This window comes from Thamnophis sirtalis, unplaced genomic scaffold (genome assembly GCF_051295495.1).
Source record: "Thamnophis sirtalis isolate CommonGarterSnake01/CBP01778 unplaced genomic scaffold, rThaSir2_p1.2 scaffold_1, whole genome shotgun sequence".
Classification (NCBI taxonomy): Eukaryota; Metazoa; Chordata; class Lepidosauria; order Squamata; family Natricidae; genus Thamnophis; species Thamnophis sirtalis.
In genome coordinates this window covers 165,846,443-165,874,380 of record NW_028261381.1, presented here as the reverse complement: position 1 = coordinate 165,874,380, position 27,938 = coordinate 165,846,443, and the positions used below count along the sequence as shown (strand labels likewise).

The 27,938-nt window shown below is 46.8% G+C and overlaps 1 protein-coding gene across 1 annotated transcript; it reads right to left on the bottom strand.

The window, feature by feature from the left end:
• Positions 1-444: 444 nt before the first annotated feature.
• Positions 445-15,792, bottom strand: MEX3D (mex-3 RNA binding family member D). Its single transcript, XM_087702834.1, has 2 exons — positions 14,813-15,792; positions 445-1,884 (listed from the first exon to the last, which is right to left on the bottom strand). Exons 1-2 carry the CDS (start codon positions 15,507-15,509, stop codon positions 590-592), a joined length of 1,992 nt encoding a protein of 663 aa, XP_087558960.1. The 5' UTR covers positions 15,510-15,792; the 3' UTR covers positions 445-589.
• Between the last annotated feature and the right edge of the window lie 12,146 nt (positions 15,793-27,938).

The following is a 27,938-nucleotide window of genomic DNA, read 5'->3' as shown; positions in this document are numbered from 1 at the left end:
AATACTGTTTGGGGCAAAAGGGCATGAGGAACAGCAAACATTTAACCCAACCCAGCCTGTGCTTTGGGGTTGAGAGTTAAAGCTATTCTGTAAACAATATTTGAACAGATATATATATTTTTTGCCCAGCTCTGAAAGCAGGCGCTTGCCAAGCACAAAATACAATTCAGCCCTCAGGTGTTTGGTATTCAAGCCCCAGAATTCTCAGCAATGCCCATGACAGGGAATTCTGGGAGTTGACATTGGCACATCTGAAAGCTGCCCTAAATGATGAAGACGCTCATCGTCTTCCCCTCCCACCACCAATATTATTTTCCCTCTCTCTCCCTCGACATATCTCTTTTCACCAGGCAAGACCCCAAAAGACATATTCCATTTCCCTTCCCACCCCCTCCAGGTTCTTTCGGCATGTTTTGATTTCCAAAAAAAGGTTGATATAAACAATTAGACGCTTGAAAAAAAGCCATGTTCTTTGTTGTTCTTGTGGGTTTGTTTTGGAGGGAAAGGAAGTGTGTGTATGTTTGTGTATGTGTGCCGCGCCCCCCCACCCCCGGCAGTAAATGCATGGCGAGTCGCACCCACTCTGTGGCTATGAGAAAATATGGATGGCTTGCGTGGCTGGTGTGTGGCAGGCAGGGCACTGGGGTTCAACCCGGCCACAGATGCGCATGGCACACTCCATGCAGAAGAGGTTATGGCCACAGGGAACGAGGGCAGCAATCACTTCGCTCTCAAAGCACACCATGCACTCGCGGGAATTCTTGCGTGCCCGTTCCGAACTGTTAGAATCGGTAGGCGAGCCAGAAGTGGCGGAAATGCTGCTCGGTAACGGGGAAGAGGATGAGTAGCCGGTGCTGTTGGAGAAGGATGACATGGAGCCCTGGGCCGGCAGCCAGGATAGGGCAGTGACTGGATCGCTCTGGATGCGCCGGGCCAAAGGATGCTCCAGAGCCACGCCAGGGTCTGGAAGGGTGGGTGAATGCCGAGGTGTGGCGGTGGTGCTGAGCGTGCTGTTGCGTCTCTGAGCGTTGCCGTTCACTGAGGAGGTGGAAGAACTGCTGAAGACCTGGAGGGGGTTGCTGGGAGCCTCGAAGGGGGACCAGATGGTGGTTGGTGTGGTGAGGTCCAAGGCCAAGAAATCAAACCCAAAATCACCGTCATCAGAGCCCAGTCCGGGGGGCGGGGGTTCGCTGAAAGAGTAACTGCTGTTGTTGGAAACAAAGGAGCCCGTGGGGGGGCTTTCAGCCACATGGCCCCCAAAGTAAGGCTCGGTGGCCGAGGTAGCACTACCCGAGGAGCCAAGGCTATCATTGCGTAAACTGGGCACAGTCCGTCGGGTAGGGTGAGGCGCTTTTGACCACAGGCTGGACGGATTGCCACCCATCAAGTCGAGGCAAACGTCAGTGCCATTGGAATGAAAGTCGTTGTTGATGTTGATGTCGATGAAGGAGCCCGTCCTCATGGTGATGTGAGCCTCGATCTCCTCGCGCGCCCGGTCCACGTTCTCCGGCATGCCCGTCACTTCAAACACCGGTTCCTTGTCCCGACTCGGGGTCACGATGTAGGTGTGGGTCTGTTGCTGGATGCGCTTGATGGTGGCTCCCTTTGGGCCCACCACTAGCCCGACCACACGGTAAGGAACCCGTACTTGGATGGTAGTCTGCCCGGGGAGGTTTGGAGGGGCCAGGACCGAGCCGGCCATGCCGTTGACTTTGTTGCGAGTGGCTCGGATCACGGAGAAGTGCTCGGCAGCCGAAAGGATTTCTCGCTTGGCCATCTCCACGTCTTCTTTCCGCCCCGTCACAATAAAAACAGGTTCCTCGCCTCTCACTGGTGTTTTGATATATGTGTTAGTTTTCGCTCTCAGGGCTTTGATCTTGCATCCTGAAAGACAGAAATATCGAAGACGAGAAGAACAAAAGGGACATGTCAGCTAGTGGAGAACTCTATTTATAAATCTTAGTCTTGGTTAGAAATGTATCGCTGCATAAGAAATTGCGCTGTCGAAAAACAGCTTTCCATAACAACGAGTAGAATTTCTCTTGACTATCCCAACCTGGGCCTTTCAGATGTAATGCACCCCAACTCCCAGAATCGCCTCCAAATTCCGGAGGTCCCATTTTTCCCTGTCCCAAAGCACTCCCTCTGTAGCTACAGGTAGTCCTCGGCTTACAACCGTTTTCCACACTTAACTATTATTGCAGCATCCCATGGTCCCATGATCAAAATTCAGATGCTTGGCAACTGGCATATATTTATGATGATTGCAGTGTCCTGGAGTCATGTAATCACCTCTTGCAACCTTCTGACAAGTAAAATCAATGGGGAAGCTTAACAACGGCAGTAATTCACTTAACAATTGTGGCAAGAAAGGTTATAAACTGGGACAAAACTCACTTAACTGTCTCACTAAATAACATAAATTTTGGATTTAACTGTGGTCATAAGTGAAGGACTATCTGTATCGTAACTCTCTGGAAGAGGTGGAACTACCTCTTTCTCCTCTTGCCTATTTTAAATAACGGGAGAAGTTAAGGGAGAAATACAGATTTTTAAAGTACTTCTTAAAGGTAAAGGTTCCCCTCGCAAATATGTGCTAGTCGTTCCCGACTCTAGGGGGTGATGCTCATCTCCGTTTCAAAGCCGAAGAACCAGCACTGTCCGAAGACGTCTCCATGGTCATGTGGCTGGCATGACTAAATGCTGAAGGTGCACGGAACACTGTTTCCTTCCCACCAAAGGTGGTTCCTATTTTTCTACTTGCATTTTTTACGTGCTTTCGAACTGCTAGTTGGAAGAAGCTGAGACAAGTTAACGGGAGCTCACTCCATTACGCGGTGCTAGGGATTCAAACTGCCGACCTTCTGATCGACAAGCTCACGTCTTAGCCGTCTTAAGAACCCCAAATTCCATCCCCTCTTTTCTCCCGCATCCCTTTCCAAAGAGAAGAGAACCGGAGAGGCAAAATGTTCCATTTCCGCTTAAGGTAGCATTTCCAACCTTGGCAAATGTGAGATTTGTACATCCCAACTCCCAGAATTCTTCAGCCAGCATGGGGAATTCTGAATCTGCTTGTCAGAAGCCGGCTGGGAAGGTTGCAAATGACAATTACAAGACCCTGGGATGCTGCAACTATCGTAAATACAGGCTGGTTGCCAAAAGCCTAAATTTTGATCACATGACTATAGGCATACTGCAAGAGTCATAAGAGTGATCACTAGTTGTAAGTCACTTTTTTCAGTGCTGTTGTAACTTGAAATGGTGGTTCCACCACAAAACCGCATTCGACTAAACCGCACTCGACGAAACCGCGTAGCTGACGTCATCAACAGGGCGACAACAGCACGGAGACAGAAGCACGCTGTAAACGCTAAACCTAAAATTAACCCCTAAACGTAAACCTAACCCCCCTAAACCTAATCCTAAACCTAACCCTTAACCTAACCCTAACCCTAGCCCTTAACCTAACCCTAAACCTAACCCTTAACCTAACCCTAAAAGTTGAATCGGCTTGCTTTCAAAGTGCTATTTAAAGCGCCCTTCTTTCTCCGCGCTGGCTGTTGTCGCCCTGTTGATGACGTCAGCGACGCGGTTTAATCGGGCGCGGCTTAGTCGAGCGCGGTTTTGACGGGTCACGGAAATGGTCACTAAATGAATGGCTGTAAGTTGTGGACTAGAAACTTTTTGTTCTATTTTAACGGAAGGGGAGATTCTTAGGCAAGGGAAGCAAGGCTTACACACAGCGATGGTTCAGTAGCAGTGGTGGGTTGCCAATTTTTTTTTACTACCGATTCGGGCACGCTCCTGCATGTGCAGAAGCGTCCAGATGGGTGGGCGGAGCCTCCCGCCGTTACTACTACCGGTTGGCCTGATCCGGGCCAAATTGGGAGCATAACCCACCTCTGTTCAGCAACATGTAGAGATGTACATGTCCCCCCATCAAAAATAAAGACACTAGAGTTTCATTTGCTTTAAAATTCATTTTTAAAAGATTCCTGGATGGTTCAAGAAAGCATCTCAACTCCCTCTCTTCCTAGAATAGAGACTACAGATGGACTATTTTTATAGAAGCTATCTTCTTTTGTCCCCGTCTCACCCTTCGTATCTTTTTGGAGTTACCATATTTTTTGGAGTATAACACCCACCTTCTCCCCCCCCTTAAAAGTGGGGGGGAAATTTAGGTGCGTCTTATAAACCGAATAGAGGTGTTTTTGGCTCCTGAACAGTCTGTGTCGGGTTTTCTCCCTCCCTGGCTCCCAGAAGCACTCTACAATGCTTTGCACATTCCATTTTCACCAAAAACACATCCATTTTTGGGCTCCCAATGTCCTCCGTGCATTGCGTTTTCACACTCCCAGGCCCCCAGAAGCACTCTGCAGTGCTCCGCACAGCCCATTTTCACCCAAAACACACCCATTTTTTTTTTAAAAAAAAACCGGGCCCGTTTTTGGCCTGCAGAGTGCTTCTGGGGGCTGGGGAGGGCGAAAACGTGACCTTTTTGGGAGCCCAAAAACGAGTGTGGTTTTTGGAGAAAATGGGCCGTGTGGAGCATGTGCTTCTGGGGGCCAGGGAGGCTAAAAACGCAACGTACGGAGGCCAAAAACTATTTTTTTCTTGTTTTCCTCCTATAAATGTAGGTGCGTCTTACAGTCTGAAAAATGTGAGATCTTTAAATTATTTTGGGGATTTTGGCATCAGAAAGGAACAGAGCTAGGTTTTACAGCTGTACAAGCCAGGCAAGTTGGAGTAGCTATTTCGAGAAAAACCCAGGTCTTGTTCCTAGAGGTCAAACCAAGGAGTTAAGATGCCTGAAGGAAATTTGGAAGAGGTTACAACAGAAAATAAACTCTACCCGTTTTGCTACTGGCCTTTGGGTTCTGGTATACAACAATCCATTTAGTGACCGGTTGAAGTTGCAACCGCACTGAACAAAAGTGACTTCCGACCAGCCCTTGTATTTTATAACTGTTGCAGCATCCGCAGAATCATAACGGATCAAAATTTGGGCGCTTGGCAACTGACCAGCATTTACAACATTTGCAGCATCCTGAGTTCAGGTGATCATCCTTTTATGATCTTCCAAGCTGGCTCCTATCAAAGCAAAGTCAGTGGGGGATCCTGGATTCGCTTAACCACTGTTTGATTCACTTAACAACTGTGGCAAAAGTCCGTAAAATTGAGGGTGACTCACCCAGCTTAACAACAGAAATTCTGCTCTCAAACGCGGATGCAATTTGAAGACTACCTGTATTCAGGGGTGGGTTGCCGCCGGCATTACTGCCGGTTCGGTGTACACACAGTTTTGCGCATGTGTGCTCATTTTCGCTCATGCGCACACCAGATGTGCACCCCATGTGCGTGCACATTTGACCATAAATGCAATAAAAATCGCTCTGTGCATGCGCAGAGGTAAAAAACAGGATGGCGGTGCCTACAGCTCTTCCGGGAGAACCGGTTTGGGGGCGTGGCAGGCCTGGGTCACTGCTGGTTCCAGAGACCCAGGCCGCCAAACCATTACCGGTTTGCCTGCACCAGTCCGAACGGGTAGGAACCCACCACTGCCTGTATTGCTCCTGTACGCAGAAGCTCCACGTAACTGCCAATACGATGAAGATTTATTGCTCATAGATAACACAAAGGCCCCCACATAAAATGCTGAGCCACCCCATGTTAATTTATCCTGACACAAAAGCCTTATGGAGATGCACAGAGGGCACTTTTCGGCCATTCAGATTGGGGGAAAAAAAACACTTTTGCAATCGCTAATGTGACCAAAAGCCTCTTTATCCTCATGCTCTGCCTTCACAAAGCATACTGGAACATTTCCCCATCCTGCGGAGTTAAGACTCTTCTGTGGAAAACAAAGATAATCAGACAGCAGAGGGACTAGCCAGAGTTAGCCAGAGAACTGGCCTGGCCTCCTCTTAATACTACACAGGTTGGCAACCGCTGGGCCATGTTGGGTCAAAGGAGCGCCAAACTTTATTTAAGAAAATTTACTCTGTTTCCCCAAAAATAAAGTTTTTTTTGGGGGGGGGGAAGCAGGAATAAAGACTAAATTAGGTTTAGTTCTGATTCTGGAAACAACAAAGGTAGGCAAGCTTTTTGTGATGGGTGCGTGCGTATATGTGTGTAGGTGGCTTAAAAAAAATTAGACCTCTGAAGATCTCCCACACACGCCATTATGAGAAACTACCGTGTTTCCCTGAAAATAAGACAGGGTCTTATTTTTTTTGACCCCCGAAATAAGCGCTTGGCCTTATTTTCAGGGAGGTCTTATTATTTTTGAGGTGCAGGAGGCAGTAAGCGTGGTCACCTCATTGCTGCTGCTGTGTTGCAATATTTTCGGGGAAGGCTTATACAATACAATACAATAGCAGAGTTGGAAGGGACCTTGGAGGTCTTCTAGTCCAACCCCCTGCCTAGGCAGGAAACTCTATACCATTTCAGACAAATGGCTATCCAACATCTTCTTAAAGACTTCCAGTGTTGGGGCATTTGCAATGTCTAGAGGCAAGCGGTTCCACTGATTAATTGTTCTAACAGTCAGGAAATTTCTCCTCAGTTCTAAGTTGCTTCTCTCCTTGATTAGTTTCCACCCATTGCTTCTTGTTCTACCCTCAGGTTCCTTGGAGAATAGTTTGACTCCCTCTTCTTTGGAGCAACTCCTGAGATATTGGAAGACTGCTATCATGTCTCCCCTAGTCCTTCTTTCTATTAAACTAGACATACCCAGTTCCTGCAACCGTTCTTCATATGTTTTAGTCTTTTATTATCCAGGGAGGTCTTATTTTCAGGGAAACAGGGTATACACATAGTCCTCGACATTTTAGGCACAATGGAGCCTAAAATGTCCACCACTAAGCAATTGTTAAGTAAATTTTATGGTCATTTTATGACCTTTTTTGCCTCAGTTCAGTGAATCCCTGCAGTTTTTTAGGCGAATCATGCAGTCGTTAAGTGAATCTGGCTTCCCCCTCCCCTCCCCCATTGACTTGGCTTATCGGAAACCAGCTGGGAAGGTTAGAAATGGTGATCATAGGACCCAGGACAGTGCAATTCTCAAATACAGGCCGGTTGTCAGGCGCCTATAAGTGTGTCGCCATGGGGATGCTGCCATGGTCATAAGTGTGAAAAACGGTCGCATGTCACTTTTTTCAGTAGCGATGTAACTTTGAACGGTCCCTAAATGAATCGTTGTAAATCGAGGACCACTTATATGCTACCAAATTCACTCTCAGTGACTCCAGGCAGCTTACAAGGATTTTACTCACATTCAAACGCCTCCATTTTATCTGCCATTGATCCATTATTACCATGTTTCCCCAAAAATAAGACAGGGTCTTATTTTCTTTTGTCCCCCGCAATAAGTACTTGGTCTTATTTTCGGGGAGGTCTTATTATTTTTGAGGTGCAGAAGGCGGCGAGAGTGATCACCTCATGTCTGCTGTTATGTTGCAATATTTTTGGGGAGGGCTTATTTAGTGCATGCGCTCAAAAGCCCGATTGGGCTCATTATTTGGAGAGGGCTTATTTTTGGGGAAACAGGGTATAATGTGCTTATTCGATATATTTTCTTCTCCTGAATCAGTGGCCTAATATTTTATAGGGGTAAATCCATTATGATCTTTGCTCTGTCCACATCCCCAAAAACTACACACTAAAAAAAAAGATGGAAATGGAAAGCGCAAATAATGTGTGCAACACTAAATTTTCCGAGAGACCGATGAGAAAATCCGACGGAGAAAAATTATGATTGAATCCATATAACACTGATGGGGCCAGGAAATTGCTGCACTCCCTATCACTGTTTAATAGATGAGGACAATCTTATGAGAAAGGAAATTTGCTCTTAGCCATTTTTCAAGAAGAAAGAAGAAAAGCTATATTTTTTTTAAAAAAAAGAACACGATTTATGGAGAGCCTAGCTGCAAAACATTTTTGCACATGGCGCCTTGTGTCGCCATGTGCAAATAGGTGGCAGTATAAATTTCCAAATAAGTAAATAAATAAAACCTAATTGTCCAGTTTCCCTTTTTTTTCAGTCTGAGGTGGTCAAGCATTCTGAGGAAGGTTTCACAAGTACTTCCTATATCAGGAGTGATATAGGAAGTATATCAAGTATATCAAGGCCCGAGGGCCGGATCCACCCCGCAGGGTGCTTAGATCTGGCCCATGGGGCTGCCTTAGAAAGAGCAAAGGACTGGCCCGCGGTGTCTCTGCCAGTGAAAACGGAGTTCAGGAGGGCCACGTGCTGCCCTCTCAGGCTCAGTTTTGGTCTGCGATGGCCTCCTGCTGCTCTTGCCAGCGAAAACGGAGCTCGCTCTTCCCCCCAGCTCGGTTTTCGCTGGCAGAGGGCAGCAGGAGGCCGTCGCAGCTGAAAATGGAGCTCTGGCGCCCGTTTTCACTGGCAGAACACTTGGGCCACCACAGACGCGCCCGACATGAGTGACGTCAAGCTGGACCTGCCCCCCTGGCCACACCCACCCCGGCCCCTGAGATCAAACACAATCCTGATACGGCCCTCAATGAAATCGAGTTTGACATCCCTGTCCTATTCCGAGACTAGCATGGAAGGGTTTTCGGTGCAGTGCCTCAATAGGCATGGAGATGGTCCTCAACTTACACACGGTAGCCATTCAAAGTTACAACAGCGCTGAAAAAAGCGACTTATCATTGGTCCCTGCATGTATGACGGCCACAACATACCCAGTTACATGATCAAAATTCAGGGGTTTGGCAATTTGCACGTATTTACGATAGGTGCAGCATCCTGGAGTGGTGGTGGTGGTGTGTCACATGATCACCATTTGCGACCTTCCGGATTGGCTTCTGACAAGCCAAGCCAATGGGAAAACCCAGATTTACTTAACGATTGTGTGATTCACTTAACAACTTCAGTATTCCACTTAACCATGGCAAAAGAGGCCATCAAAGTGGGTGTGGCTCATTCACAGCTGCCTTGTTTAGCCACAGAAATTCTGGTCCCAATTGTGGTCATAAGTCAAGGACACTTGTATGCTTCTAGAGCAGCTTACACATGTGTAATTACAGAGCAAAGCATGCTTGGCTTGAATTTCCCTTCCCTTCTGTTCACAAACCACAGGATTAAGCTCTGAGGCAGAATGGTTTAATCCTGACTAGCTGGACCGTTCCTGACCTTAGAATTACAATTCCTAGAAATGTGACTTGATTGGATGGGTGTAACCAACTCTGGGTGAGAGAGACAGCCTGGGAACTCATAGCAGAATAGCAGAGCATTTGGGGGGGGGGGGGGGCTAGTGAAGGTCCTGGGTTCGAGTTTTGGGATCTTTCAATAGGGCCCCAAAGCGCCAAGATATACCATGTTGTCTTACAAAAGGCCTTGGCCATTCTACCTTGCAAAGATCCAGGAAGACCAAAAAGTCCAGGAAGAGCTTGGCATCTTTGGATCTTTTAGAGCAGAGGTGGGGAATTATGACCCTTTTATGACGGGCGGACTTCAAGTTCCCAATTCAGTTCCTGGCTCGGGAATTCTGGGTGTTGAAGTCCACAAGTCATTAAAAGACCAGTTTCCCCACCCCTGTTTTAGAGGAAATATAGCCCACTAACAAGCCGGGTACAGGTTTATTAAGCTTAGTATACTATGCCAATTTAAGGGGACACGGTAGCTCTGTGGCTAAGACACTGAGCTTGTCGATCAGAAAGATCGGCGGTTCGAATCCCTGTGCCAGGTAACGGAGTGAGTTCGTTATTTGTCTCAGCTTCTGCCAACCTAGCAGTTCGACAGCATGTAAAAATGCAAGTAGAAAAATAGGAACCACCTTTGGTGGGAAGGTAAAATAGCGTTCCGTGTGCCTTCAGCATTTAGCCATGCCGGCCACATGACCACGGAGACGTCTTCGGACAGCGCTGGCTCTTCGGCTTTGAAACAGAGATGAGCACCGCCCCCTAGAGTTGGGAATGACTAGCACTACCTTTACCTTTAGCCCTCTATAAAACAAAGGCTAAATCTTTTATTGACCCATTGACCATTTTGTTGTAATGGTGAAGGTGCTGGCCTAGAAATCAGCAGACCATGAGTTCTAGTCCCGCCTTAGGCATGAAAGCTGGCTGGGTGACTGGGCCAATCACCAGGAGACCATGAGTTCTAATCCCGCCTTAGGCATGGAAGTTAGTGGGGTGACATAAGTCTCTCTCTCTCTCTCTCTGCCTAATCTACCGCCCAGTGTCTTATTGTGAGGAAAACAGGAGAAGGAAAGAGTACTACATATGTTTTCTGTTTTGAATTATTTATAAAACTAATAAAGGCCGGATAAAAATGTAATAAATACTCATCCATTTCAATTCAGTCAATGGTTTTATGCACCCATATGCAGTCAATAATGAATCTAAGCAAGGCTACTGACAGCTCAACTGGCTTAAGTGGCAAAGAGCTACAATGTTGAGGGCCACAACACAAGGTGTTGGCTGCACCTGGGCTGAAGGGCACTTTTAGATCTTTGATAGTGGGTTATAGGCAGAGGTGGTATTCAACCGGTTCAGACTGGTTTGGGTGGACCGGTGGTAGCGACCTGCGGGTGCACCTGACCACCCGCCCTGGCTTTATGCCGTCCTATTTAGCCACGTTTTCGAAGCCGTGCGCATGTGTGAAAGCCGAGCGCCCGAGCAAAGCACATGCATGGAAGGCCACACACATGTGCAGATGCGCACACTCACAAAGCACATCCGTGAGCACGCGCCAAACCAGTGGTAGACTTCTCTGAAGCCCACCTGGTTATAGGCACTCTCATAGAATGGCTTCCATAGACGGAGAGCATGGCTGATCTCAAACACACAGTTGAAATGGAGACATTACTATTCATCAGCCTTCCTGGCTTCTGGCAGAAGATACTTTCCACCGTTTCTGTCCTATTTTTGACCAGATGGACAAAGAGCCCAATAAAGATTTGGCTGCAGCCATCAGCACCATTTTATTTTCTAAGGATGCTTCGTGGGGCTCAGTGATGGTTGAAGATCACGTCTGGTGTTTTCCTTTGCAGCTTGCTAGTCTTCCATTGTTAAAATCTATGGGGAAGGGAGAAGTTAGGTCCCATGGGAAGTGTCCAGTGGTGAAATTTGATTTTTTTTTTACTACCGGTTCTGTGGGCGTGGCTTGGTGGGCGTGTTGTGGCTTGGTGGGCGTACCAGGGGAAGGATACTGCAAAATCTCCATTCCCTCCCCACTCTGGGGCCAGCCAGAGGTGATATTTGCTGGTTCTCTGAACTACTCAAAATTTCCCCTACTGGTTCTCTAGAACCAGTCAGAACCTGCTGAATTTCGCCCCTGGAAGTGTCCCCATAACTCGGTGTTTCTCAACCTTGTCAACTTGAAGATGTCTGGACTTCAACTCCCAGAATTCCCCAGCCAGCAAATGCTGGCTGGGGAATTCTGGAAATTGAAGTCCAGACATCTTCAAGTTGACAAGGTTGAGAAACACTGCCATAACTGTTCTGCTTATAGGTGCAAAACAGGTATAGGTATGTTACCTGTGTCCAGCACACAATAACGGCCATAGTATTGCCTACTATCCCTCAGGTTTCACTAGAAGTAGCCTCCCATTTACAACCATTCATTTAGTTCAAAATTACAACAGCACTGAAAAAAAACTGACTTATGACTGTTTTCACACTTATGAACATTGCAGCATCCCCATGGTCATGTGACCAAAATTCGAATGCTTGGCAACTGGCCTGTTTTTATGACGGCCTGAGAGTCCTAGTGTTATGTGATCACTTTTTGTGACCCTGACAATTGAAGTCAACGGGGAAGCCAGGATTCGCTTAACAACTGTGTTACTAACTTAATAACTGCAGTGATTCACTTAATCACTGTGGGATGAAAAGTTGTAAAATGGGGCGAAAATCACTTAACAACTGCCTCATTTAGCAACAGAAATTTTGGGCTCAATTGTGATGGTATGTCAAAGATTACCAGCATTTGGCCCTCAAAGGGGCTAAAGGAAGAACTTTGCAAGGCAAAATTCATTCTCCAAGACTTAGTTCCATCATTCAGTCCAGAAGGACTTCACAATCCACTGGATCAAGGGATCCAGATCCAGAATGAATCCATCAAGGGTTTCAGAAAGAAAAACAGGAATGGATCCATTTCTCTATGACATTCTTAGATGAGATAATCCTTCAGAGAGAGAAAAAGCACATGCACTCCTATTGTTTTGCCTGATTTTGATGGGTTCAGATTCAATTTTGGAAGGTCCTTTCAACAGCCTTAGCTGAAAATAATAAAATTGACCATTATATAGAAGATGCCTCATTCTTTCTAACAGTGGTCTGGACTGACATGAGATGTTTAGGCCCTTCCAAAGCGGGGGGGAAAAAAAAGCGCAAGATGCCATCTTTAAAAATAAAAAGCAGACAGAGAAAAATGACCCTAAAATAATTTTTGGCTCAATACCTGTCCTTGCAGGTGAAACTTTAGGAGGAATCCATTTTTTTTCCTTCCTAATTGCCTCCTCTTTAACAACAAAGCATGATGTCTAACAAACTTGGAGAATCTGGATTCATAACTGAAGTGAAATTTGAATTTCAGATCACAAGACAGATTGAAACTCTGTTCCATGATGAGAGCTAGAAACTTGAAACTGAATAGGGGATCTGTGTGCATTTTCAAGACAGACGATTGTGCTATTCTACACAAAGCTACCTAAGAAATCTTTTACCTAACAAAATATACAAGGAAATGCAAAAACTGTGTTTGTTTGTTTAAACTGTATATTTTGCACTGCACAATTAAACTTGATCGGATAAATTTCTTCTTCTATAATTTGTTGTTGGGTGTATGCTAGCAATAACTTTTAAAAAAAGAGTTGCCCATGCTTCAAAAAACATATTTTTCATGGAGTGGCATTAAAACCTACAGTTTTTAAAAAAATCTTTTAAGGCAATACTGCTTTAATCAAAATCTATTTGGTCAACGTTGCTATTTACAAGCAGTGTAGACCATATTGTGTAAAAAAGCTATCTGAGCAAACACTGTTTTTATCTACCACTAACCAATCACACTCTATGTGTTAAAGAGATAGTGAGAAGATTTACCTGATTGGACAGTAAAAACCTCAGGTTGCCTTCTTGAGGAATTAAACCCTGATTGCTGCTAAGACAGGAGAAGCAGAAAAAAAGTTGGAAAGAGAGCTGCATGGCCTAATATAAATTGGGCGTGGCCAAAGAGGGGCGGGAGGGGAAGGGGGGGTACTTCCAGGATTATCCAATAGGATACAAGGAGCGTGATGTCACCGCGCTCAACACAGCATGGTCTCAGCTAACAAAGCGAACAATAGGGCAGATATGTGCCCCATTGACAAGGGGAGAAAGACTGATACAGACCCCAAAATTACGAACTTTAAAAATACAAAAATGTTTCACAACAACTTAGGCTGGCTAGAAACAAAGAGGCGGAGTAATTCTTATTTAGATGCTTGGAGAATGCCTTAAAATGTTCCAGCTTTGGAAAAAAAGGAAGGTACATTTTCCTACAATATATTTTGCCATGTATTGTGGTAGCTTTGAAATGTAAAAACCGGCAAAGGAAGATAGGAGAGCATCAGTTCAAGATTCGGCCCATCAGACGCTCATCTTTGTCCACTGAAACTTGCGAATTCTCTTTATACCTTTGCTGCTAAGACAAAAAAACGGGTTTTGTAAATCAAAATGTTAACCTGCATGGAAAGAAGGAAAAAATGTGAATAATTGGAATTATGCTGAGTGAGCAGTTCACAAAAGGAACGGCATGGGTCCCAAAAGAAGCGGGACTTGAAAAACGGGGCACAGATGACACCCATTTCACATTAATTCCAGAAGGTGGGTCCAGTTTCCCAACTTATTATAAGCCTTTTCATCCAGAAAGAACAAGAAGCCTCCAAACCTGTGCTCAAATGAATCTCCTCAATGTGTGTAGCACCTTGTCTTTTCAAAACAAGGATTACCTATTTTAAATACAATTCATAAAGATGCTTACTCGGTTCTCTCGAAACAAGGGGAAAGTAGGTGGAAATGGAAATATTGTTATTTCTGGAATAATTTTTCCAACTGTAAATGTCGAACGTTTTTTAGTTTCCTTCCTTCCTTCCTTTCTCTCCCCATTTCTATCACACGAAAAGAACAAAGAAGCTTTTAGAGTCTCCCCAAAGCCAAATGGAACAGGCCCAGAAATTAGGCGTTCCTTGGCTTTCTGGATTTCAGTAAAGTTTGAATTAAGGAAGAGAAACGCAAAGCCAAATATGGCTGGATTTAGCCACAGAAAAGCTGGAAAAGTTGGTACTGGGGCACAGAGAGATGAAGCCTGCCAGCTTTCGCATCGAGAAAGCTTTAAAATGCAGCATTTCTAAATGCATTACATAAAACAACTTTTTAAGATTGGGGTGTGCACATACATTGGTTGCCTCAAGCAGGCTCAGCTACCCTTCCAAAGTTTTGTTTTTGGAAAAAAAGAGAACAAAATGACCAGCAGTTTGTTTGATTTCTTCCAAATATGGGGTGGGTTCTATGGATGCTGCTTTCAAAATATATATGAGTGAAAGATCTTTTCATCCCCAAATAAATTAAAGAGAGAGGGACAAGCCCAGGTGAAATGCAACCCTATCCAAGACTTTTAAAAAGCTAGCTAGGAGATTGCTGAGTAATTGGGGAGGGGGGTGAGAGGATCTCTAGGGGCAGGTGTGGAGGGGGGGCAGAAACTAAGGATGGCGGACCCGCCCTTTCCTACTGATGGGCTAACTTCATTATGGGCACAACCAACCAACTCTCCTGGCATTCTTGGACGTTTTTTTTTTTTTACCTTGACGGCCCACGATTTCTGCCACATGCTCCGAGCTGGGCACCGAGACGCATTCCGTCATGTTGACACTTTTCTTGCGGCTGCCGATGATGCCCAGCTGCCCGGCCAGCAGGGGGTGCTGTGGCGGAGCGGGGTGTCCCAGGTGGGGCGGGAAGGCCCCGAGGATCTCCACGGGGGAGGCGCAGTTGGAGGCTGGGGGGCTGCCCTCGGCCTCCAGCAGGACCAGGCCCCCACCACCTGCGGGCGGCGCTGCTGCCAGCGGGGGAAGCCCATGGTAGCTGAAGGGGTCCAGCCCACCTGGATCACCTGCCTCCATCAGGTCGTCCTCGGGTCGTGGTCCTCCTCCTCCTCCTCGTCGTCCTCCATCCTCCCTGGCCTCCTCCTCCTCCCTTTCTCTCCCGCCTTCTCCTTCCTCCTCCTCCTCCTCTTCCTCCTCCTCCGCCAGCCCCAAGATGGAAAGCTGCTCAAAGGCCAAGGAAAGCTCCGCCGCGGGGTCTCGGGGCGCCTGGGCTTCTTGCAGGAGAGGCGGGGAAGGCGGCTCCAGGCTGGGCTGCTCGGGGCCGGCAGGCAGGGCGAAGCCGCTGCCGGAACAAGCCGGTTGCTGCGCGATCTGGTGGGGGGTCAGCAGCCCGCCCAAGCCAGGCGGGGGGCAGCAGCGGGAGGCTTCTCCATCCAGCTGGTAGATGGCGCTGGGCATGGCTGCCTGCAGCTCCCCCTCCTCCGCCGCCTCCTCCTCCTCCTGCTGCCCCCCCAGCCTGGGACGGGCTCCCTGCCTCCGGCTTCGGGGCGCTCTCTCGGGCTGCCGCCGCCGCCGCCGCTGCTGCACCGCCCCCAGATCGGCTCCGCTCGCCTAGGATCCCGCCCCCCTGCCTCCTCCTCCTCCGCCGCCTTTGTTTGCTGGCCCTGCCGCCGCCTTCATCCAGCAGCCCGGAGAGGCGGGGGGGGGAGGGAGGTTGGACGGGGCGGGGAGCCCGAGCGGAGGCTGCCGGCAGCGCCCCCCCCTCCACCCGATGGCGCCTCGCCGCGCCTCTGTCCCACCCCGAAAGAGGACGTCACCTCCAGCCCAACAATGAAAGACCGGGTGGGGGGGGGGCAGAGAAAAGGGGGGGAAGGCGCATGCGCGGGGAAAGCCTTTCCCCCTCCTCGGGGTTAGCCCCTCCCACTCCCACGCGCTGTAAAGGCTCGGGGTGAAAACCGCGGCCACGCCTTCCAACTTCTGGCTTGGGAGTGGGGCGGAAAATGGGGCTGATTTAGGCCGGGAGGGATGTTTCCGCACCTCAACCCGATTTCCTGAGCTGTCTTTGTAATATATATATATATATATATATATATATATATATATATATATGTACGGCTGGCTGAAGTCTCATGGTGCAAGGAGTGGGTGGGTGGGGTTGTACTATAAAAGAAAAAAAAGAGAACTTCTTTCCAGTCAAGTTCCTTGGGAGTTTTGGAGTGCAAAAGCGGCTTTTGGAGACTGGGTTTTTTCTAGTTTGCAGCCTTGGGAGTTTCCTCGTGGTCTACCATCCCAGCGTTTCAGCCCAGTCCTCTTTAGCTATCAGCTCCTGTAGACGTGGCATGTTTATTTAGAGCCTCAGTAAAGAGCCTAATTGGTGACCTTTGTAGAAAATTCCATACTTTGGCTGCTAATATTACTTTTCCCTGCCCCACCCTCTTTTGGTTTAATTTTTATCTGATATCAAAAAATGAGTTGATAAAGGAACTATATTGTGTGAGTGCAGTTACTAAATATTACAACCCAGTGTTGCTTTGGGAGCCAGTGAGAGTGGTCACATCAGGATTTAGTGTATGGTGCAAAACTATGAACTTGGGATAACATTAACCTCATTCTATGGAAATTCTCAGTCATCCAGGTCATAGTTGTCCCAAAGGTGCTTTTTCAAGAGGCAACTGGACTTTCTGGTTTTTCTTTGAAGAAGTTTCACTTCTCTTCCAAGAAACTTCTTCAGCTCCACCATCTTCAAAAGAAAAAAACCCAAGTCCAGTTGCCTCCTGAAAAAAAGCACCTTTGGGACTAACTTCATTCCAACATAGCTCCAAGTCCTGATCATCTTCTAAGTTCTCTGCAGAAAGTATCTCCTCTCGGTTCAGAGATAAACCTGCAGGAATCTCTGAATTTCATGCTTCTCTGTCCCACTATTCCCATGCTTTCCATAGCCGGGAATGCAGGATTATCAGTCTTGGCTCTGGTTGTGATTGATTCATGGCCATCAAATTGATGTTAACTCTTGTTGACCTGTCCCCAAGTTGCTCCTTCAATGGTGCACCCATCCCAGCTGTGATCAAGTCCACTTAATGATATTCTTCTGCTGGCTGCCTTTTCTCCTTCCACTTTCTCCAGCTTTATGGACTTCTCAAGGAGCTTGGTGTTTGCATTCAAAATTGAGTTTGGTCAATCTATACTCTTCTTTTTCCAAGTCCAACTTTAATTTCCATAGAAAATCACTGCATGGCTAATTCTGCTCTTTCAATGCAAAATACAGTTGAATGAATGAAGAGCCATGTGCTTCTTTCTCAGTTGGGACCATTCGTATCCCCAATGTAAATAATCCTAAAGGTTTTATTGCTTTTCATTTCCCCACCTACCTACCTTTAAATCGTTTGGATGTCACTTGATTGGTTAATGGTTAATTTAAAAAAAATTAAAAAATAACTGGGTCACAGTTGAATTGAAAATACAAGTAAGACTTCAGAGAAATACAAACACAATATACTGAACAAATCGAAGTGCATTCTCCTGGTGTTTCATTTATAAAATTGGTTGCTACAATAAAAATAAGCTTATAGTAATATAATAAAGAATGCGCAAAAAAGTAAAGAATGGAGTATGAATAACTGTCCTTATTTTCTTACCTCCCTTCTCCCTGTACATAGTAAAATGATTATTGCACTGCTTTGGGTTTTATTGTTAATAGTTAAAACTAATGCACTAATACTTATATTCTGTCTATGAAGCTACTGATTTCTTTCCATTTGTTTTCTTCTTGTGGCTATTAGTGACCCCAACTAATAATTGAAGGAAGAAAATGCAATCATTGACATTTTAGCAGAGAATAGCTCCCTTGGAAACTACTTTTGAATAGACATGGGTAGTGTTGAATTGTAAATATTGTATTGCTCTAGTTTATGAAATTTATATATACTACCCAATTCAACAACTCTAAATTATGAAATGACGATTCTCACTCTCCCTCAACATAGTCCTGAGTGAAGAACGGCTCTTCTAAACAAAAGTCGAGTGGGGGGCCATCTAGAACTTGGGCAAAGCCTCATTCCAGAGGGCAGGTGCTGACACAAAGGTGTGCTTCTGAGGTCCCAATAAGATGCCAACCAGGGGTGGGCTGCTGGGGGTTTGCACAGGTTTGGGCGGTCCTCTGGCTAGGATTCTGCCCAGTTCGGTGAACCCCCAAATGGCATGGCAGGCCATGCCCTCCCCTCCCAGGAGTTTCCACGTGGCCCTTTCATCATACCAAATAAGTGCAGGGCCCGTGGAGGGGAGAAAACAGGCCTACTGGAGGTTACGGAAGCAAGGCTGTTTCTGGCCTCCAGAGCCCGGGGGAAGCAGTTTTTGCCCTCCTGGAGGCTTGAGGAAAGCCTCCGGAGCCTGGGGAGGGCGATGGTGCAGGAGGCAGACTAGCCCACGCCCACCCAGCAACGGAGCAGTGAACCCGTTGCTGCAATTTTTGAAGCCCACCCCTGATGCCAACCCTTTGAGATCGAACTGGTTGGGCAGATACTAAGGGAAATAGATGATGCCTCGAATAACCAGGCCCAATGCTATGTAGGATTTTATAAGGACCGAGCCAGGCCCATCATTGCTAACATTGTTGCTTTCTGGCCAGTTGAACCTTCTGGGTTGTACTTCAAACGACATAGGTTTGCAGTAGCCAAGCCATGAGATAAGCTTGTATGCCCTGTAGGTCTATGTCCTATTTATAACAGTTTACAAAACAAGTTGTAATATTATTTTCATATTCAGAGGAAAGATTTAACAATATTCAAGAATATTTGGAAGAACATTTCAGCAATCCAAAGGTAAGCCCATGACATTTTTTTCTCACATAAGAATTAGCATAGTGCTTAATTTTGGCTAGATCATGTGCATCTAGTAAACATTTATTCCTTCTATCTTCAGTTGCAAAAATACACAAATAATTTTCTGAATTTGCCCTAAAATATGTAATTGTGCAGAGAATTATTAACTTTGTAAATGTTTCAGGACCAGGTGAGAATATATTTAATATAAGTTGAAATTGTGCAAAGGAGAATTCTTAACTTCAAACCCACTATAGCACAGAAATGACTTTTTATGGATTCTAATACATTCCTTTGTGTCTGTGTGTGTGTGTGTGTTTTCACCCTTCTTTTTCATTTGGTAAATTTACTTTTACTATAGATAGTCCTCAGCTTACAACCATTCGTTTAGCAACTGTTTGAAGTTATAGCAGGCCTGAAAAAGGGCGTTGGTACTTACCTGATACGCCTCTTCTAATAAGGTGGAGATAGCATCCATGCATGGGTTAACACGGTCCGTGCTCTGATTGGACTGAGTCCGATTAATAAATTAATTAATTCCCTATATAACCTGCCCCTGTGAGTGACTCCACCCAGCTTTCCCTGAAGAAATGAAGACAGACTCAACGTGTTATCCGAACATCAATTTTACTAACAACCCAAGGTTTCACACCAAATACAACGAAATGCATAATCCATAAGTGGACCACTAAAAGGAAACCGCCAAAATGGAGAACGAAGGAAGTTCGGAATAGTCTCTCAATACGGGCGGGCCGGATGTTATCTCCACCTTGTTAGAAGAGGTGTATCAGGTAAGTACCAATGCCCTTTCTCAATAAGGGTGAAGATAGCATCCATGCATGGGACATACCCAAGCCCGGCTGTCCTCAAGGGTGGGACCTCTACTGTTCCGAATGCGGCCCATCAGCGGTAACCGCCTGCAAGACCCTGCAACCGAAAGCTGCGTCAGCTGACATGAATTTATCCAATTTATAGTTCTTAATAAATGGCGAAGGAGATGCCCATGGCGCGGTCCTGCAGATTTTGTCTAGGGATGCTTGTTTGGCCCATGCCATGGTAGTGGCTGCACTCCTTGTAAAATGGGCTCTGATGCCCCCCGGGGTCGTCTCCTGATGCAACTCATATTCCACAGCTATACACTGCCGTATCCATCGCCCTATGGTGGCCACCGAAAAATTTTCACCCAAGGAAGCGGTCTGAAATGAGACAAAACTGCCTCCGTTTGGCGGATATGTGGCATACATTGGAGGTAAATTTTAAGTGCCCTACATATGTCTAACTTGTGCCATTGTTATTCTAAGTAGTGAACTGGTGCCGGGCAGAAATTAGGCAGCACCACCTCCTGGGCTCTATGGAACCAGAACCCTACCTTTGGTACAAACGAAGGATCTAATCTAAACACCATTCGGTCTGTGTTGAATTTACACAGATGTTCACGGACTGACAGGGCATGTAGTTCTGATAACTTTCTAGCGGAGGTTATCGCCACCAAGAAAGCAACCTTCCAGGTAAGTACCTAATGCAGAGGTTCAAAGGGTGGACCGGTGAGGGCCTCCAGGACCTTGGTAAGATCCCAAGTTGGGTATTGAGGGACAATCGGTGGTCTCAGATTGGCGGCCCTTCAGGAATCTCCTCACCGTGGGATGGTGAGAGAGCGACTGTCTCCCCTCACCCAGGTAAGCATGGTACTTAACACGACCACCTGTCTCCTAATGGTGTTGGGTGGTAACCCCTTTTCCAGTCCGTCCTGGAGGAACTCCAGGACCTGTGGAACAGAGGACTCTGCTGGAATGATATGTCTGGGCATGTACCAGGTGCAAAAGATTTTCCAGGTCGCGTTGTGAATACATATGGTAGAGGGCCTCCTGGAGGCCTGAATTGTGTCTACGACTCAGGACGAAAGGTGACCTGCCCTGAGTGTGAACCGCTCAATCGCCAAGTGTTCAGTTGGAGCCACTGGGGTTTCAGGTGCTCCAGTGACCCCTGACTGAGGGAGATCCTTTCTGATGGAATTCTACAAGGTCTCTCCAATGATAGCGGCCAAAGATCGGCGAACCATGGTCGTTGTGGTCAGAAGAATGATCTTCACTCTGACACTGATAACCTTGCAGATCACCCTGGGTAGAAGAGGCACTGGAGAAAAGGCATACAGAAGATCTCTGGGCCAGGGGCTGAGAAGGGCGTGCACTTCCTCTGCACCTCATGTGTGGAACCTCATGAAGAATCTGGGGAGCTGATCGTTGGATGGGGTGGCAAATAGGTCAACGATTGGGGGCCAAACCTCTGCACAATCTCCTGGAAAAGAGAAGAGTGCAGTCGCCATTCGGCCTGGTCTATTCTGGTCCTACTGAGCCAATCGGCTCTCACATTAGCCACCCCCAAGATATGCTCCGCTGTGATGGAAAGTAGGTTGCTTTCCACCCAGGTACCCAGGGTGTTTGCCTCCACCATGAGATCCCTAGATCTAGTGCCTCCCTGCCTGTTTACATGGGACTGAAGAACGTGTAGTGTAGTGTCAGATCATCCCTGGTGGCTTCCTGTGAAACCGACTATACCAATATGTCATCGAGGTAGAGTTGTACCCTGACAGGCACAGTACGCAAATGGGCTGCCAGGGCGACCAAAACCTTAGTAAAGACAAGAGGCACAGAAGAAAGGCTAAAAGGCAAAGCCGTGTATTGATAATGACAAGAATTATAACAAAAACGAAGAAACTGACGATGCTCCTGCAGGATGGGCACGTGCAGGTATGCCTCCGTAAGGTCAATTGAGGTGAGCAAATCCCCCTCACACACACCTTCCAGAATTGTGTGTAACAAATGCATTTTGAAACGTCTATACCTAATATAACTATTTAACCTCTTTAAATCAAGGATGGCTCGCCACCCTCCCGAAGCCTTGGGGATGACAAACAAAATGGAATAGAACCCTAGGTGGATCTGGTCCGCCGGCATCTCCTGGATTGCTTTAATGTCCAGGCGATGCTTTAATGGCCAACCACATCGAAAGTTGTCTCTGCAGCACAGATGGGGTACTGAATAAAGAATTTCGGGGGGGGGGGGCGGATGAACTCCAGGGTCAGACCAAACCTGATCGTGGCTCTAACCCAGGTATCAGATGTTATGGCCTCACATTGGTCAGCAAAATACTGTAACCTCCCAATGGGAAACCGGTCCTGAGACAGATTAGAGCTTGCGGTAGTATTAGTTATCACCTCCACGAAAGGGCCGTTTAGATTGATTCCCTCTCTGTTGTCTATATTGTTGTTGTCTTGGCCGCTGGCCAAAACCACTCTGCTGGCGGAACCCCGAGGGGGAGTAATCAGAGTATCTGAAGGATCCTCCATACTCCTGAGCCAAAAGGGCTGTCTCCTAGGATAGGGGATAGGCAGGAGAATTCCCTCAGGGTTAGAGGGCAGGACCTTACACTTTTCCTTGCCCTTGACTAACAGCGGTGTAAGAGCATCCCTGAAGAGGGCACCCCCTTGTAGGGCTCCGAAGTTAGACACCATTTATGCTTCATATCGGTTTGTCACTGCCCCAGCCATAAGAACCTGCGGGATGTCACCGCTGAACCCATGGCTCTGGAGGCGAACCAAGTGGCACTCAGTGTGGCATCCGAGGTAAACTGCACTGCGGCGACAATTTTATTTAAGTCCTGATGTGCTCTAGAGTCCCCTGTGGGAATGCTTTCCTGTAGCTGTTGCAGCCAAAATAGGCTAGATCTCGAAAAAAAGGAAGCAGTGGTGGAGACCCGCACTGCCCAGGTGGCTGCCTGGTGGCCCCGTTGAAGGACCTGGTCTGCCTATCGATCCTTGGGCTTTTGGATGTCCTCTTGCAAGCCTGGCAGCGTGGTGGAGGCGTGAACGGCAGCAATGGAGGGGTCAAGGTGGCCACAAAAGGACCTTGTCCAGCTGTCCAGCGACATTGTAAAAATGTTTGTCTTTGGTGGAAGGTGCTGGCCTGGATGCTGGCTATGACCATTGCCTCTGTACAGTGTTGACAAACAGCTGTGAGGCCAGGATGGTATCGACTTCCAGTCTGTGCTCCTTGAACAGGACACTGGCGGAAGCGGGCTCCGCCAGGGCAGTGGTAGCCTCAGCTTGTACATTGAGGTCGGAGGTAGCCTTGGCCTTACACAACAGTGGCTTGAACAGGGCGGGGGGGGGAGAGGCCCATGCAGGTGGGCTTTTCCGGGGTTGCCCCTTCCTCTTCTGAGAGTTCGGCGTCCCTGATCTCCCCTTCCTTGGAGGTAGGGGAAGGGCTGCGGTGAAGCTCAGCAGTAGACAGGTGTTTAGCCTCCTCATGCATCATTTGAGGGGCGCCGTGGGGGAGCCACTACTGGCGTCGCCTGGGTCTTTTGTTGGAGACCCGCCGCGATCCCTTGCCTTATTGCTTCGGCTATGATATCTTGGAAGGCGGAAGCCGTGGATGGCAATCCAGACATGGGATACACAAGAGGGAAAGGGGTCCAACTGCCCTTCCGGGCGGAGGCCGGCCTAAGTTGGGGTAAAGGTGGCCTCCCTGGCCCTGCTTTGCGGTTGCGGGGCGGTGTTGCCCCAGAGCTCCGACATGTCAATGGGCAGCATTGGGCTGAATGGGCCCTGGGACACCTCTAGTTGTAATGGGGTCAATGGGCCAGGGTGACTAGGCGGTGCTGCAAAGGCCCAGGCTTCTCCAGATGCTTGGTGTTTGACGCTGATTTAAAGGCCTTCTTGGGCTTAGTGTTTTTGTGGGAGGATGAACTCTTACTGTTTGTCTTCCCTTCCGAGTGGGCCTGCGATGGTGAAGGTTGCAAGGGGGAATGAGGAGCCTGTCCTACTGACAGGAGCCCAGGGTTTGCCTCCGTCATGCTCCTGCCCGCATCAGTCGAGAGCTCAGGTACACTGCTATCGGCCAAGCTGCTTTCCGGCTCAAAGCGGGAGACAAAATGGCAGCCGTGACTGCCTCGCTCAGCTCCACCCCCTCCAAAATGACGCCCCTTTCAGGCTCTCCTGAGCTTTTGCGCCTCCTTAACAAAGTTCTGGCCTCGTGGAGAAGTGTTGGGCCGCCTGATGAGCCCTCGCTCCTGGGGCCGATCTTGCCTCCGTACGGCTGCACGCACTCCTCCCATGAAGCCTTGAATCAGCCGAGGGAGCGGAAAGGAGCCGACCATACTACAGGCACTCTTCTGCGCCTGCCGCCCACACCGGGACTCGCATCGGAACACTGGGGCCTCACCTTGTGTCCTGGTCCCATGGTTCAGCGTGGTAAGCCTAACAGACAAAGCTGCTTAATGGCTGTCAATGGTGAGGCGACTCTCCCGTTCACGCGGCTCAGTAGTTAAGGGTGAGGCAGCGCCCCTCCCCACAAGCGGAGAGATAGTGCGTGGGCCTGTGGGCCAAGGCCCGGTGGCCAATGGGTTGCAAAGTGTCCAAATTACTCACGCAATGTCAACAATGTGGTAAAGGAAGTTGTATTATAAATAATATAGAGATTGAGAAGTTGAGAGAACTACGGATAACACGACCGTCCCAGAGTGGACTGAGTCGAAAGCTGGGTGGAATCACTCACAGGGGCAGGTTATATAGGGAATTAATTAATTAATCAGACAGTCCAATGAGAACACGGACCATGTTAACCCATGCATGGATGCTATCTTCACACTTATTGAGAAGTGACATCAACACAATGAACATGAATTTGGACAAACTGGGAGACAGTGGAGGACAGGGGGCCTCGTGCTGTGATCCATGAGGTCACAAAGGGTCAGACATGACTTAGTGATTGAACAAAAGCAACAAGGAGGCTGCCTTCCTTCTAAATTGGACTTAAAACATGCTGATGTGATAAGGGGATGTTCATACTTAGTCCGTAAATGTCTTGTTCCATCATGTGGATGGAGAGGAACCGGAGGTGGGGGGAGGCAAAATAAAATCGTAAAAAGATGCAACTGGCCACAAGTAAATAAACTTGTCTCAAGTTTTTCAAGTTACTATCTGGCTTTCAGGACTGAAAGAATATACGAACATCACTTGTCTTGTAAATCATCTTCCAAAACATCAAGGTGACAAAAATATCAAACAAATGATACCCATTGTGTAAAATAATATACAGGTAGTCCTCCACTTACAAATATAAATGGAGTCAGAATTTCTGTTGATAAGGTGGTTATTAAGTTAGCTACCAACAATTTTATGACCCCTTTTGCCATGGCTGTTAAGCAAATCACTGCAGTTGATAAGCAAATTGTGCATGTGGGCATCAAAGGAATCTGGCTAAGAGCCAAGGTGGCGCAGTGGTTAAATGCAGCACTGCAGGCTACTGCTAGATCAGCAGGTCAGCGGTTCAAATCTCACCGGCTCAGGGTTGACTCAGCCTTCCATCCTTCCGAGGTGGGTAAAATGAGGACCCAGATTGTTGGGGGCAATATGCTGACTCTCTGTAAACCGCTTAGAGAGGCCTGAAAGGCCTATGAAGCGGTATATAAGTCTACTGCTATTGCTATTGCTCCTCCATTGACTTTGCCTATTGGAAAGTCACAAAAGGTATTGTGGGTCCCCAGAATGTTGCAACCATTGTAAATACATGCTGGTTGCCAAGTACCCAAATTCTGATCATGTGACCATGGGGGTCATAAGTGCAAGGGCCAGCTGTAAGTCACTTTATCTAACCATGTCATCCTATGCAGTTCCCTCCTCCTTTTGCCTTCCATCTTATCCAACAGGGTCTTTTTTTCTAAAGAGTCTTTTCTTCTCATTAGGTGGCCAAAGTCTTTGAGTTTCAGCTTCAGCAGCTGTTCTTCCAAAGAACAATCAGGGTTGATTTCTTTTAGGGTTATTTGATCTCCCTGCAGTTCAAGGGACTCTCAAGAATATTCTCAGGCACCACAATTTGAAAGCAACAATTCTTCGATGCTCTGCCTTATGGTCCAACCCTCCCAACCATGCATCATTACTGGGGAAATCGTAGCTCTGACTATACAGATTTTTGTCTTTGCTTTTTAATATGCTGCCTAGGTTTACTGTAGCTTTCCTCCCAAGAAGCAAGTGTCTTTTATGTTCTTGACCCCAGTCATCTTGGAGCCCAGGAAAATAAAATTTATCATCCCTTCCATTTCTTGCAGCCTTCCTACTGCCCTCCTTCGTTGGAAGGCAGAATCATAGCCTCCAGATAAAATGAGGGTTTGTATCTTCTCTGCATAAGATGTTGGAATAACTTTTTGATGATGTGAGCTAATGGAGCGGGGAGGCTTGTATCTTTAAAAGGGGGAAATGGATGCTATAAGCATTTGCCAGCCTTCAGACAATCATTCTGCAAGGCCCATTTTCTCTGAAGAGGGTCACAGACACAATCCAACATTAATGTTTTAGTGCAAGTGAACCAAATGTTGGCAGTACTTGACAAATTTTTATTTAACACAAGGTGTGGATTCTAACATAAAGTAGACTTCTCCAACCTCGTGCTGATCCCCATATTCTCCAGTCAACATAGTTCAGTGTTTCTCAACTTCGGCAGCTTTAAGATATGTAGACTGCAACTCCCAGGTATGCTGGCTAGGGAATTTTGAGAGTGGAAAGTCCACCTATCTCAAAGCTGCCAAGGTTGAGAAACACTGACATCTGGGAATTGATATTTCCAGATACAAGTTTAATAAACCTTGATATGCAGGGTACCTCCAATGAAGATGAAGGAAGCTAAATCAATTAGTTTCATTGTTCAAAATCCTTTTGGACATATACACGTCTGCTTTGGGTTATACTGTGGGTGAATTTACACATTCCTAACATATGGAACACTTGTGCAGAGTAAGCCATGGCTGGTTAATATGAATGCTACTTTCTTACTACATACTTTACTACTGGAAGCTTTTAAAGGATTAAATGTATCATCCAGATCAGAGCAATTGCCATTTCCACTTGAGTAAATGAAAAGTATTAGCTACTCAGGATTCAGATGCTTATCTGAGATTGTGTCTAGGAACTATATAGAAGGTCTGGCACATGCACTTAGGTTAAGCAAACAGGAAGGTTTAATGTGTCTGACACTTTTGTGTGTAGCTCAGTGGCGTAGGAATTCAACCAATGCAATTTTTTCAATAGGATTATGCTCCAGCCGGTTGCCACTTAATAAATGAGGTACTAATGCCATGCATGAATTAAGCCACTTGTAGAGTTTGGGATGAGAGATGCAACTCTTGCTTGCTGCTACATTCAACTGAGCAGGTCCTTGATCAGTGGGGTTAGCTGTTCTAACTCTTGTCCACTGCTGCTTGACCAAGCCTGGAGTTGTGTAGTGATCATTTATGGAGATCATAGATCGGCCACAGGGCTATAAGCCTGTCATTATGACTGAGCTCCCTTTCCTAAACATTTCAGGTACTGAAAAAATTCAGATTTTCAATTTTGTGATAATAGCTCTATAAAAGTTGGCACACAGGTGGCACTGCTGCAGTTATCAGGAAACATTGATATAGATCCAAGCCTGATTGTTACGAAAACTTACTCTTTTAGGGCCTGTTAACAGGCAGAATGTATCAGCCATGAAGATTAGCCTCCTCCTCCTATGTAAGGGAAGGAAGTATTTTGTACCTGAGAATGCTTGTTACAAATAAGCATCTAGTCCTTTTTATTAATATTTTGGTGTGATATTTGGAGATATTCATAATTAGCATTCAAGCAGGAAAAGCCATTCACATATTCCCTAATTTGCTGGATAGGAAAGTATCCCTTTAAGAAGTTACATCTTTTATTCCCACTCTCCAACTTTTTCACTGGGCAAGAGACACAACTTCAACCCTGTGGCTTATAGCAGTTCTCAAAAATAGTTATTCTTGTACCTTAGCAATGCTGATCAGACTATCAACCTATTCATTCCTAGTAACTTGATTATGAGAAACCTTTAAACAAAATATGGTAAAAAGGCTTCACCCATTTCTGGCTTCCCTGTAAATAATGTTAGTAAGTTTGTTGAGCCCGGAAATACATTTCTGTCACAACTGATCTCCTTCCTGTCTGGACAGAAGCCATTGGCAAGCATTTATTTTTATACATCAGTTATGCTTTTTTTGAGTGCTGATTCCTGGTGACTGG